We start from the raw sequence: 12,099 nt of genomic DNA on the forward strand, positions 1-12,099 counted from the left end.
ACATAGTATTTTCAACTAGCTTCTGTCCTTGTTCTTTCCTAGTTTATATTCCTGTTGTTAGAAAGTATAATACAAACATATATATTACTATGCTTTTTCCCATTCCTTAAGTGAATGATAACATACTACACACCCACCTGCTTTTCCTCACCATATCTAGTTGTTTCATTACTGTATACAGAGGCATTCCTCATTTCACTATTAGTTGCTTCATCTCCATGTGTGGCTGTACCATAATTTCCACCAAATGCCTCTCTAAATGAGTTAGGTTGTAGCCCATATTTTGCATTTATGTTTTTTCTCTTATAATGTCTTCTTAAGATCTTTTCATATTGTTGCTAGTATAATTTGAGATCTGTGGGGTTTTGAGTGTAAAACTCTTCTTTATTCTGCATACTTTAATTTCAGAACAAAATAAGACCATCATACACAACATCTAACCCTGGTATCAAATTATGGAGGGAATGGGGCTTGAGGCCCTTGTTTCCTGCCTTAGACACAGGATAGGAGAGGAAAAGCCTACTAGACATCAGCAGAGGGAGCAAGGTGGGACAGGGCCACTCCAGGTTGCTGTGGAGCCATAGAGACACTATACAGAGGGCACAGGTTTCTCAGCAGACAATCCTGATCTGCTTCTCCCATTTGATTTGTATCCTCATTCCTCTGGAGGTGGGGTTTTGTCAGGAACAGCAATACTGGGCTCCTCTGGGGCACTTTTTCTTCAGTGTCCACGACCAGCTTGCTCATGCAGCAGGTGTGGTGAGTGGCTCTGGGGTCCTCACAGGAGAAGCCAGAACATAGCACAGTTTCAGACAGCAGCACTACCAGGTCCTTTACCGCCTTGTTTTTATCTGTCACCCTTCTCCCAGTGTTTCCACACTGGGGTGGTTGGGGTTGATTTCCAGGTGGTTTTGGCCATCATTTAACATATTGTAGAGTTGATGCAGAGTGCTTGGGCCTTCATGATCAGCTCCATGTTAGCTGTCCAGCCATAGGTGCTACTAGTCACAGTGCAATAGGGTGAAGACACAAGCCTGTTGGACTTTGTCACCTTCTCAGGTTTCTTATCCAAGGTTTCTTTCATGGGGCCGGGGATTTAGCTCAGTGGTTTCGCCACCTGCTGTGCAACCGCAAAGACCTGAGTTCGATCCCCGATACCAAAAAAAACAAGACTTCTTTCATGAGTTTGCAGAGGTTCTCAAACTTTGCCTTGCTCTCCTGCATTTTCTTCCCTTCTTTGGTCATGAAGGCCGTGCTCATCCCATCAAACTCTAGAGCTGCTGCATGCAGTACTCACCATTAGGGTTGGTTATTTGCACCACCTCAAAGCCCCACTTCTGCACACATTCCACAAAAGCAGTGTTGGCCACCCGCTCTTTGCTCTCACCAGTGATGTAGTAGATGACTTCTGGGGCTCCTTCATGTGACACACATACTCTGACAGAGAAGTAATCTCATCTCCCAACACAGGAGGACATTGCTTTTTAGTAGAGTCCTCTTGACTTCAAGCTTTTTATTTTTGAGAATGCTTCATAGAATATCTTGTGGTTCTCTTTGTCATCTGCCTACTCAGAGAAGAGCTCAAAGCACTTCTTAACAGTGTTTCTGTGGATGACTTTCAAGATTTTCTCTGCTGGAGCATTTTTTGGGAGATGTCAGGGGCAGGTCCTTAGAGTCTGTCACACCATGGATAAAGTTTAGGTCGTCTGGTATCAACTCAGCACAGCTGTCCCTGAAGAACATGTTTGATGTTGTTCTTTTTCTTGTTCTCAAAGAGGTCAAAGGGACCCCGCTAAGGGTTGAATGGCAGTGCTTTGCCTTCTAACTGACCTACAGAGACGTGCTTGACTGCAGGTAGTCATTCCAGTCATTGGTGAGACTCTTGTATTCTTCATATTCCTAGAGCTGGATGTGGTGGTGTCCACCTGTAATCCCAGCACTCGGGAGGCTGAGGCTGGAGGACCACCGAAAGTTGGAGACCCAGCCTGGGCTACATGGTGAGTTCAAGCCCAGCCTGAACTACATAATAAGACCTTGTCTCCCCCCAAAAAACGAAATCATATTCCTCCTAAGTGATGCCGTCAGGGTTTCTAGTCCAGAGGGGCTTGATCATGTTCATTTCCTTGTGTTTGATGTATTCCTTCTTAGTCTTCTTGGTTTTCTTTTTCTCATCTTTACCAGTGTCTTCCTCCTCATCTTTAACCCACATCTTCAATGAACCTTCATTAGGCCTCCTCTTCTTTCTCTTCCTCTGCTTCATCAGTGATTTCCTTCTCTCTTTCCTTCTAGTAGAGTGTGATAGGATAGCCTGTGAACTGCAAGAGCTTCTTCACCATTTCTTCAGCCTGCCTCTCTTTTGAGTACTCTGACTGATCTTTGAGGTGGAGATCACTTTGGGCCCTGGCCAGTGGGGTCACTACGGTTGGCACGTACAGTGTAAGATCTCTAGTAGAAGACCCCTGGCATACTGTGTATCATTGTGCTTTTGACCACAACCACTTTCTGTGCCACCTAAAAGACAGAATAAAATCTAACATTGAATTGCCCAATCATGGAGATGTCTGCACAAGCATGAAGAGCCTCCATAAATGCTTTAGTACTAGACTTGGTTCTGAAATTATTTATGAGGTAAATGTTGGTCACACCAGTACCCGTATCCACCAAAGTCAGAGTGTGCTCCTGAGGGTTGGGCATGATATCAGTGTTCAGCTCTTTACTGCTGTCCAAGTATCTGTCAGGCTCTCATAGCAGATCTCATTCAAAGCATCAGAACCATTGGAGATGAGCTACCAAAGGAAAATTTCCTTGTTGGGAACAGAAGGTATTGATAATAAGAGACATGAGTTGAGCAGTTTCTGCCTGAAAGGCAAAAGCTTCCACTTTCCCCTCCCCATGGTGCACCTCCCCAGGCCTCATGATGATCTGTTTTGACAAATGCATGTGCTTGTAGAGCCCCAGCTCCTGTCAATATATACAATATCACCAGTAACCCAAAATCTCCCTGAGTCCCTTCATAAGTGGTCACTTTTGTGTGTCTGCTTTGGATGCTCTGCAATTAGATTTCTCTCCAAACTTTGCTTACAGTTTTTATCATTAACTTGTATATTCATAGAACCCTGAGTTACATTGTCCCTTTGGTGAAGGTGTAGGTTTGATTCTTTCCTGGTGCCCTCCCTGCCTACTGTTATTTTTTTTTTAAACGGCTTTATTAAAATATAATTCTCATGCTATATAACTCAGACATTTACTGTATACTTTTCACTGGTTTGGAGTATATTGCATTATTAATGTTTTTTAAATTGTATAAATATAAGTAACATAAAATTACTTTTTTTTTTGGTACCAGAGATTCAACTCTGGTCCTTGCACTTGCAAGGCAGGCAACAGAACCACTGAGCTAAATCCCCGGCCCTAAAATTACTTTTTTTGAGACAGGTTGGGTCTTCTCTAGTCCAGGGTGGCCTTGAGCTTGCTATCTAGCATAGACTACCTTGAACTTGAATCCCCCTGCCTCAGCTTCTCGAGTCCTGGGGTTATAAGGCAGGGACCACCACGCCTAGCTCATTTTTAAGTAATAAGACATTACCATCAATTATATTCACATTGTATGTAGCCATCAGCACCATCATCTCCAGAACTTTTTCATCATTCCAAACAGAAACTGTGTACCTACTAAACACTATTCATCCATCGTCTTAGTCCCATTTTGGGTTAATGAATTTGCCTCAGGTAAAATGTTCAATATTTGGCTTATTTTACTTGGTGAAAGGTTTCAGGTTTATTTATATTATACCATGTTAATACTTCATTTCCCTTGCATTTTTTCTGTGGGAGGTTAGTGGTAATATACATATAATATTTACAGTTTTGATCCTTTTAAAATGCACAGATCAGTGGCATCTAGTACATCTACAGTGTTATGCAACCATCACCAATATCTAGTTCCAGAACAGTTCCATCTCCCCAGAAGGAAACCTCATATCCATTAAGGATTCAGTTTGATCTGCTTTTTGTCTCTATGAATTTCCCTCTTATAAGTATTTTATATAAATGGAACCCTACACAGAAATAAGACTTAGCTCTGTGTGCCTGCTTTATTTCACCCAGCCTTCTGTTGTCAAGGTTTGTTCTTGGTGCACCATGTATTAGTACTTTGTTTCTTTTTATTGCCAAAGAATATTTTTTAAAATATCTTTTGTTTATCTGTTCATAGAAATGAAGATAATTTCTAGTTCATGGGTGTTAGGAATAATGCTGCTATGAACATTCATGTGTGGGCTTTGATGCGAACATATGTTTTCATTTCTCTTGGGAATATACCTGAGTGAAATTGGTGGGTCATATGTCAACTCTGAGTTTAAAATTTTAAATACCCTCCAGGCTGTTTTCCAAAGTGACCAAATTATTTTCTATCCCCACAAGAGGTGTACATAGTATTGGGATAGTGATGTCCCCATTTTTCATGGCCGGCTTTGAACAGAGACAGGAAGTATCTTCAGTTGACAGGAATGGAATGAAATGATGAAAATAAAATGCAGAAGCTTGTGACTCAGGGGTTTTCTTGCATTTGAGATGCAGTTCCACAAAAGTACAGTATGTTGTACTAAGGTTATAATTTTTTCTTTGGTAGACATTTCAGTCCCATCAGAAATTTTTTTTTTATGATTATATATCTTTGTAGAGTTCCTGAGTTGGAAGTAGAAGAGGAAACTCAAGTTCATGAGATGACCTTGGATGAGTGGAAAAATCTTCAAGAACAGACAAGACCAAAACCTGAGTTTAACATCCGGAAACCAGAATCCACTGTTCCTTCCAAAGCAGTGGTGATTCACGAGTCAAAATATAGAGATGATGTAAGCATTGCCTTTTGTATCTAGAGGTAATCTTTCACTTTTACCTCAGTGGAAATTAAATAGACCTTTCCTACTGTTTTGAAAAATGGAACATTAGTAATTGGCTTTCTTGTTTCTGCTTAAGAGTAACCAGAGGATGAAAAAGAATTGAAACTTAATGTATTGACACTAAAATACAAAGCTGGTAAGGGACAGCCCATTTTCAGCCCTGCATGGAGACTGTCCAAATACTGTGTTCATTATACATTCATTTTCTGACTCTTGAGTGAGAGGTACATAATGTTTCCAGGCCAGTGCTGTTTCAGGAGATGACTACTCTGTATTTTCACAATTAGATTACCTGTAGCTCTAATTCTTTTTTTTTTTTTTTTGGTACCAGGGATCGAACTCGGGATCTTCTGCTTGCAAGGCAGGCGGCAGAACCACTGAGCTAAATCCCCGGCCCCTGTAGCTCTAATTCTTAATGAGCTTCATCTCCTTGGAAATAGTTGGTCGTCTTATACTACAGTAGGGGATCCAAACCCTGTGATCCCTTTTTTGTACTATGTCAGAGGCTGTGTGTCCTCTGTGTAACTGCAGGAATTGCAGAGAAGTCCTGGGCTGCTGGACAGTAGGGTCAGGTACTACCCCAACCACCCAAGCTGTGAGAAATTTCTTAGTGTTGGGAAGGCCTTATTTTCCATGCTTATGTTCAGCTCTTTATCAGATGCCTTAAGTTTTAAAAGGAGATATTTTAGGGAAAATCTCCACCACCATAAATTGATAAGACCATAGAGTCATTAGTCAGATTCTCTTTAAGTTACTGAACTTAAGGGTGCACTAAAATATCCCAGTTTCAGAACTTAGAATTTGTATCATATGATCCCAACTTAATACTCTAGATAACTCTTTGTTGTTGGATAGTAGTTATTGATGGGGGGTTTTTTTTTGGTACAGGAGATCGAACTCCTTCTGCTTGCAAGGCAGGTGGCGAAACCACTGAGCTAAATCCCTGGCCCAGTTATTGATTTTTAGATGGAGGCTTACAATACTATGTAGATTTGTCTGTGTTCCTGTGTTAGTAGGCTTTCTGTTAATGTGACAATATGCCTGAGATAATCAATTAACAAGGAGGAAAGGATTATGTTCACAGTTTAAGAGGTATCAGTCCGTGGTTGTTTTGCTGCATTGTTTTGAGCCTGTGGCAAGACAAAACATCATGGTGGAAGCATGTGGGGGAGGAAACCGCTCACACAGACAGATAGGGGCCAAGTATCCTGTCCCCTTCAAGGGCAAACCCTAGATTAGTGATCCAACTTCTTTCCACTAGGCCTCACCCATCTCCCAGTAGTAACACAGGCTGGGGATGAAGCCTTTAATACACGAGCCTCTGGGGAACATTTATAATCCAAACTGATGTTCCCACCTAGACATTGGTTAGTTGTATTTTTGAATGGATACGTTCTTTAGGCGGTCATTTATGATATAGTAGCCCCTTTGTCTTGTTTGGTCAGTCCAAAGTTTAGGGGGCCTTACTGATAAGTCTTGTTTTACCAGAAATAGCTTTTATAGACACAGGATGCCAGAGCCTTACTCTCCTAGGGATCTCAGTGAGGTGGGTGACAAACCCGTTAGCTAGTCAGGCTGGCTGGGTGTCCACTGTCTTGGTTCTTCTTTGTTCTGAGCAATTTAATAAAGCTCTGAAGCAGCTGTGCTGTCAGGGTGAGAAACATGCAGCTGACATGTCAGGTAAAAATAGAAGCCTCTTTCAGGAGGGTTCACAGCTCTCATTCTTTCTGGCTTTAGAGATGTGCGGGAACATTGGAAGCAACTGGGTTAGCTGAGTCATTGGGCCTGGTCTCAGTGAATCGCTCTTTGGTTCTTGTTAATCTTAGGGCAGTTGTAGATTCTAGCCAGTGATAGCTCTTCAAGCAACAAAAGCCACATTGTGGGGTCATTAGTTTACTTTGTTCTGGGCATCTTAAGACAAAAGCCTGTAATAAAACCTGTTTGCATGGAAGTCTGCTGCCTACAAAGGTCAAATCTAAGTCAACTCTGTGAAACAGGCACCGTGGCTAGGGCCACAGAGGTGAGGAGGAGACCCAGGCCTGAGACTGTGCTGTCTTCCTCATTCCCCCCACACTAGGTTCCCTCTTGAAGGTGCCCACACACCTAACCAGCACCTCTATCCTGGTGCACCTGTTGCCTGGCTAAGAGAGCGGTTTACTGTTGCCTCTTACTGGGGTGTGTGTGTGTGTGTGTGTGTGTGTGTGTGTGTGTGTGTAACTTGCAACCAGTGTTTGGTACTTGAAGAATTCCTTCACCTTTATAGCCTCAGGGAGCTTTACTGTAAACTAAAACTTTGAAGGGGGACACAGATGTTAAAAGTAAACCTCTAGTGAACATATGGCTGAAAAGAATCAGTGCTAAGGCTGAGGATTTAGCTCAGTGGCGTTGCACCCGCTAAGAAAGCACAAGGTCCCGAATTCAATCCTCAGTACCAAAAAAAAAAAAATAGAATCAGAGTGTTTGTGGAAATTTTTCCATTTTCGGGGCAAGTTGTAGGAATGTTTAACTTCATAGCACTTTGGAGATTCTCATCTAAGGGCCTTGGCACATTTTCTTCTCTGAAGGTTTGGCTTTTACTAAAGTTTTGGGGTTTTTTTAATCCACAATTATGAATTGAAGTCAAATAAAATTTTAATGTGCCTTATTATAGTTTTCTTTTAACAAAAGATAAAATTTACCTGATCTAAAATATAAAGAATTTGAACTGAAGCAGTTCCTTAAAAAGCAGCATGGTTTCAAGCCAGGTGTGGTGGTGTACAATTGTAATCCCAGCACTTGGGAGGCTGTGGCAGGAGGATCACTGCAAGCAAAACCTTGTCTCAAAAAACAAAAACAAAAAAAAGGAAAAGCAAACAAAAAAACAACTTGGTTTCTTTGTGTAGCATTTGTAGCAACCTCTGATAACCATGCTCTGTTGCTTTACAAGATGTCCACACATTTTGAGTGAGAGATATTTACTGTGAATCATCCACTTCTTAACATGTGATAGTACAGTGAGTGCCCATGTTGGGTTTCACCGTTCTGTTTCTGGGAAATGATATTTCCTTATGGATCAGGGTAGTGTTTGTGAACAAATAAAACAGAAAATAAGCAGAAACCTTTTTAATCTCAGCAAAATACATTGGAACATCTACATTACTTGCTGTTAGTCATGTTAAATCTTACATCTTAACTTGCTAAGCTGATAGAAGTGTGGTCTCACTTGAAACAATAGTAAATTCAGTGACGTTTGGATCAAGCTCAGCCCAAGGACTGTGTGACTCTGAAATGTACCACACTCACCTTCATGAGAACCAAGATGACAGGGCCCCTGCATCAGGGGCTGGGGCATATCTTGGGGGGTGGGAGGGGTGGAGGTGTCCAGCTCCTGTGTAGCATCCTGGAAATCTTCTGTAGTCACTGAGCAGGAGTGTCCTAAGACAGCTGTGAGTGTGTCTGACTAAGGTTGCCACTGTGTTCTAGATAGTGAAGGATGACTATGAGGAGGATGCCCATGTTTTCCGGAAAGCAGCCAATGACATCACATCTCAGCTGGAGATTAACTTCGGGAACCTCCCTCGTCCTGGACGAGGAGGCAGAGGTGGTGCCCGGGGAGGCCGGGGAAGGATCCGGAGGGTGGAGAACTACGGACCCAGACCAGAAGTGGTGGTGAGTGGTTGCATTGTCAGTCCTGGATGTTTGCTGAAGGAAGTGAGGGGACCAGCGTGCCCTGGGTGTGCTGTGACCTAACTTGGGGGATCAGCTGTTAGAGTACCTGCCACTTCAGCCAGAGAGAGTCTACAGGTGGGGGTTGGAATGGTATTGTCACATCGTGGACACCCATTGGGTCAGAACCAGCTGTAGCTGCACACTTAGCATCTGCAGGGAGGAGTGCTGTCAGCCAGCCACTGCTCATCTGTGTGGGACAGGTTCCCCAGCATGATATAGAACCAGGCCACCTGACCCTTGCTTTCTGACCATGGCTGACTGGTGCCCATGCTCAGATATTCCTCCCCCAAGTCTTAGTGTCATTAGTAACTAGCGTCCCTGCCACCCTCCTCCTGGGTACACAGCCAGCTCCCCAGCTTGTGCTCTTCACCCCGGTCTTCACTTGCCCACCTTGACTAGATCCGAGCTTGTTCCCCGGCGGCTTCCTGAATCCTGTCTGCTAGACCAGCCAGGAGCTGTGAGAAACGAGTTCCATACTTTGCAGCAGTATTTCAAGCATGTCTCACTGCTTAGTGTCTGCTGTCTCCAGCAGACAGAAATCATGGCCACCTTTTCCCACTGGTCTCCCAGTACCCAGCACATTTCTCCTGTGGTAGTCACTTCCTGAAAGCTTTATGAACACATAAAAGCACTCGTTTAGTTTGAGTCCAGCCTGGGCTGACATTTGTTCTTGTGACCTGGAACCCTTCTCTGTGGCTGTTCTCAGAAGTGTTTCTTTTGCTACCCAGTTCCCATGCACCAGGGAGTGGCCCCAGAAAAAAATGCCTACAGTTTGTTTTTATTAAGTAACAGCAAAAACTCGACTTTTCCTCTGACTATACTTGCGGTCAGCTGTGAAAAAAGATTCTGGGACCAAAAAAAGACATACTCACACCTTTGAAATAGCAGGGCTCCTTGTGGGGTGTTATGAGGCCATAGGTGTATGGCACCAACCCACCCCCTCCAGGCCAGTCCCAAGGCTTGGGTCAGGGAGAACTTGCCTGGCACTAGATGTCCCCAATTCCCAAGATACCTGTGACTGAGGTTCCCTGCTTCCCTGTCTCTGTTCTGCAAGGGCAGGAACTGTATGGTTCACCCTGTATCTCCAGGCCTGGCAGCAGCAGGTGATAAACACTATTGTGTTTACCGGGTCTTACTAACACTTTGAATTTGCAGGAGGAAAAAGGGAGCACAGCTGCTCCCAGGCCTGCCCTACGGAGGCCCTGCACCTTCTTCCCCACTGCAGCCCTCTCTCCTCAGGGTCTGTGCCAGGTCCTCTCCCCTGGCCACACTGGGAGTGGGGACATGGCAGTCAGCTTTAAAACTTTCTTTTCTTCTTTAGATACAAGACATTGCCCCCAACCCAGATGATCCTGAAGATTTCCCTGCTCTGGCGTGAATGGGGCAGCACCAGTGACCCCCCACCTGTGAGGAGACCCTGAGAACAATAGATGTTGCTTCCCTGTGTCATGTGAAGTTGCTGCACTTTTTTGGTCTGGGGGTGTCGGATGCACATGCTTCTTACCCTCTGCCCCTGCATTAGGGTTTTTGTCAGGCACTTCTGTAGCAGGTGAAGAATGGTGACCATTTTTTAATTGAAGGAATTCCAAAGAAGTTCAGGAATAATGTTTAAAGGTGTACATAGAGACTGTATCAAAACCTCCACCAAAGCATGGAGAGTGAAGTAAGCTGTAAAATATAATCTATTGAGAGCACTTAGTAAATTGTATAGTTCCCGGAATTGTATAGATCCTTCTTCTGATATTACAGGAAATAACACAGAATTGTAACTATTAATTTAGAGCAGTCACAGCTTAGTTTCTGAGAGTGTTTACTTGTAAATGTCACAACCTCCTGAAATTTCCTGAATTCTCATTTTCATTTAACCACAAATTCCAAACAGCTGTTGTACAGCCAGTGGTCACTACGCTGTGACAAAGAAATAGACAAAGTATTGATTTTTTTAATGGTGATATAAACTACCTCGTGGTTTTTGTGTGTGTATATATACACACTCAGTATATACAGTACATATATATATATATATAATACATATATATATGTGTGTGTGTGCATATTTAGTGTTTGGGTGGTTTTCAGGATGAGTACTAAGTATATGATTTTTAAAATCATGTTATTTAACCCACCAAATGAAAGGTTTCCCAGCCAAGGTTAACAGCATACCTTTTCCTCAGAACAAGCATGCACCTCAGCCATGGAGCAGGGCCCAGCCTGGCATGCCGAATCTCTCCTCTGCTATGTGCGTGGGCTCCCCATAGCCCTGGAGCTGTAGTGCTCCTCACTGTAGTCCCACCCTAGACCATGGGGCTGGAGCCTAGGGCCCAGCTGTCCCCCACTCAGAGCCCACAGGTGCTAGACAGAGCCAGGCAGAGGCAGCAGTGACTCGGCAGGGGCAATGACAGAGGCCTGTGGCCCTGGGCACTGGAGCCCTGTCCCAGGCTCTGCGTCTCTAGTTCTGTGCTATCTCAGATGGCTCTGAACTGGAGCCCAAATGCAAATAAAGCTGGGATTCCCTCCAAACTGTGCATAGAAAACGCAGTCCTTTCGGCCACACTGAGCCACAGTGGAAACCTGAGTCCCTAGATGTGTCACAGTTAAGGGTGTTTGCGTGGCAGTGGCTTTGGGTTTCATTATTAAATGACTATCCAAGTACTAATGTGTATTGGCGAACTGTTTTTTTTTCTGCTCCCTGGAAAAGACAGTGATCTGAGGACTTGATCTGGGAGAAGAGACCCTGGTAATATGTAATATGTCAGGTTTAGTTATAGTCACCAGCTGGTGCAGGATGAAGACTGTCACCACTCAGCACCTGTAAGGCTGTCATGTTGTCATTTTGCCTTCATTGGCTTTGAAGATTGACAAAACAGATCCGTTGAGAGGAAATTCCCACTTGTGAAAAGCACTTGACAAGCCCACAGCACTCGCACGTCCTGTTTCCTAGAAAGCATATGGCACTGTCTCTGGGTCTGTGGCCTGTGGGCTTTGCTCAGTCACTGGGGCTGCCTTGTCGACTTGGGGCCAATGGGTGCAGAGTTCGTGTCTGTGCCCTTTCTACATCCTGGGCTACAAGTCATCCACATGATGACCTGGTGTTTAGACCTGGACACGAGCAGGACCTTCCTGACTAGAGTCCCCTGCAAGGCACCCTGATACCACAGAACCCAGCAGATTAATCCCACAAAAGAAGCAGTTAGGTCCCTGAAAGCCCAGGTGGGCCAGCCAACCTCACCCCATTGGTCCACTTGGGAATTGTACGGTCTCGGGCATCTGACTTGGGTTGCCAGGTGGCAACTGGGGGTAGAGGTGGGGATGAGGTCCCCAGACCTTGGGAGCAACCCCACAGTAACAGCCATGCCCCGACACATCCAGATGAAGACTAGGCTGCCCCCCCACCCTTGCTCCAACCAGATGGAAATCCTTTGCACTTCCTTTTATTTATTTATTTTTTTGGTACCGGGGATCGAACTGGGACCTTGCACCTGCGAGGCAG

The 12,099-nt window shown here is 44.2% G+C and overlaps 1 protein-coding gene and 1 pseudogene across 2 annotated transcripts in view; one reads left to right on the forward strand and one right to left on the reverse strand.

The window, feature by feature from the left end:
- Habp4 (hyaluronan binding protein 4) overlaps positions 1-11,261 on the forward strand; it is a 29,185-nt gene extending 17,924 nt beyond the window's left edge. For both annotated transcript variants that reach the window (XM_004846093.4, XM_004846094.4), the window contains exons 6-8: positions 4,682-4,853; positions 8,364-8,549; positions 9,931-11,261. In XM_004846093.4, the coding sequence (XP_004846150.2) occupies positions 4,682-4,853; positions 8,364-8,549; positions 9,931-9,987 (415 nt within the window). In that variant the 3' untranslated portion in view covers positions 9,988-11,261. The remainder of the gene's footprint in view (positions 1-4,681; positions 4,854-8,363; positions 8,550-9,930) is intronic.
- On the reverse strand, positions 523-2,916 carry LOC106009472 (heat shock protein HSP 90-beta pseudogene; annotated as a pseudogene).
- Positions 11,262-12,099: the final 838 nt, after the last annotated feature.

This window comes from Heterocephalus glaber, unplaced genomic scaffold (assembly GCF_053883595.1).
Source record: "Heterocephalus glaber isolate CG9 unplaced genomic scaffold, H.glaber_assembly_v1.0 deba00000594, whole genome shotgun sequence".
NCBI classification, from domain to species: Eukaryota; Metazoa; Chordata; class Mammalia; order Rodentia; family Bathyergidae; genus Heterocephalus; species Heterocephalus glaber.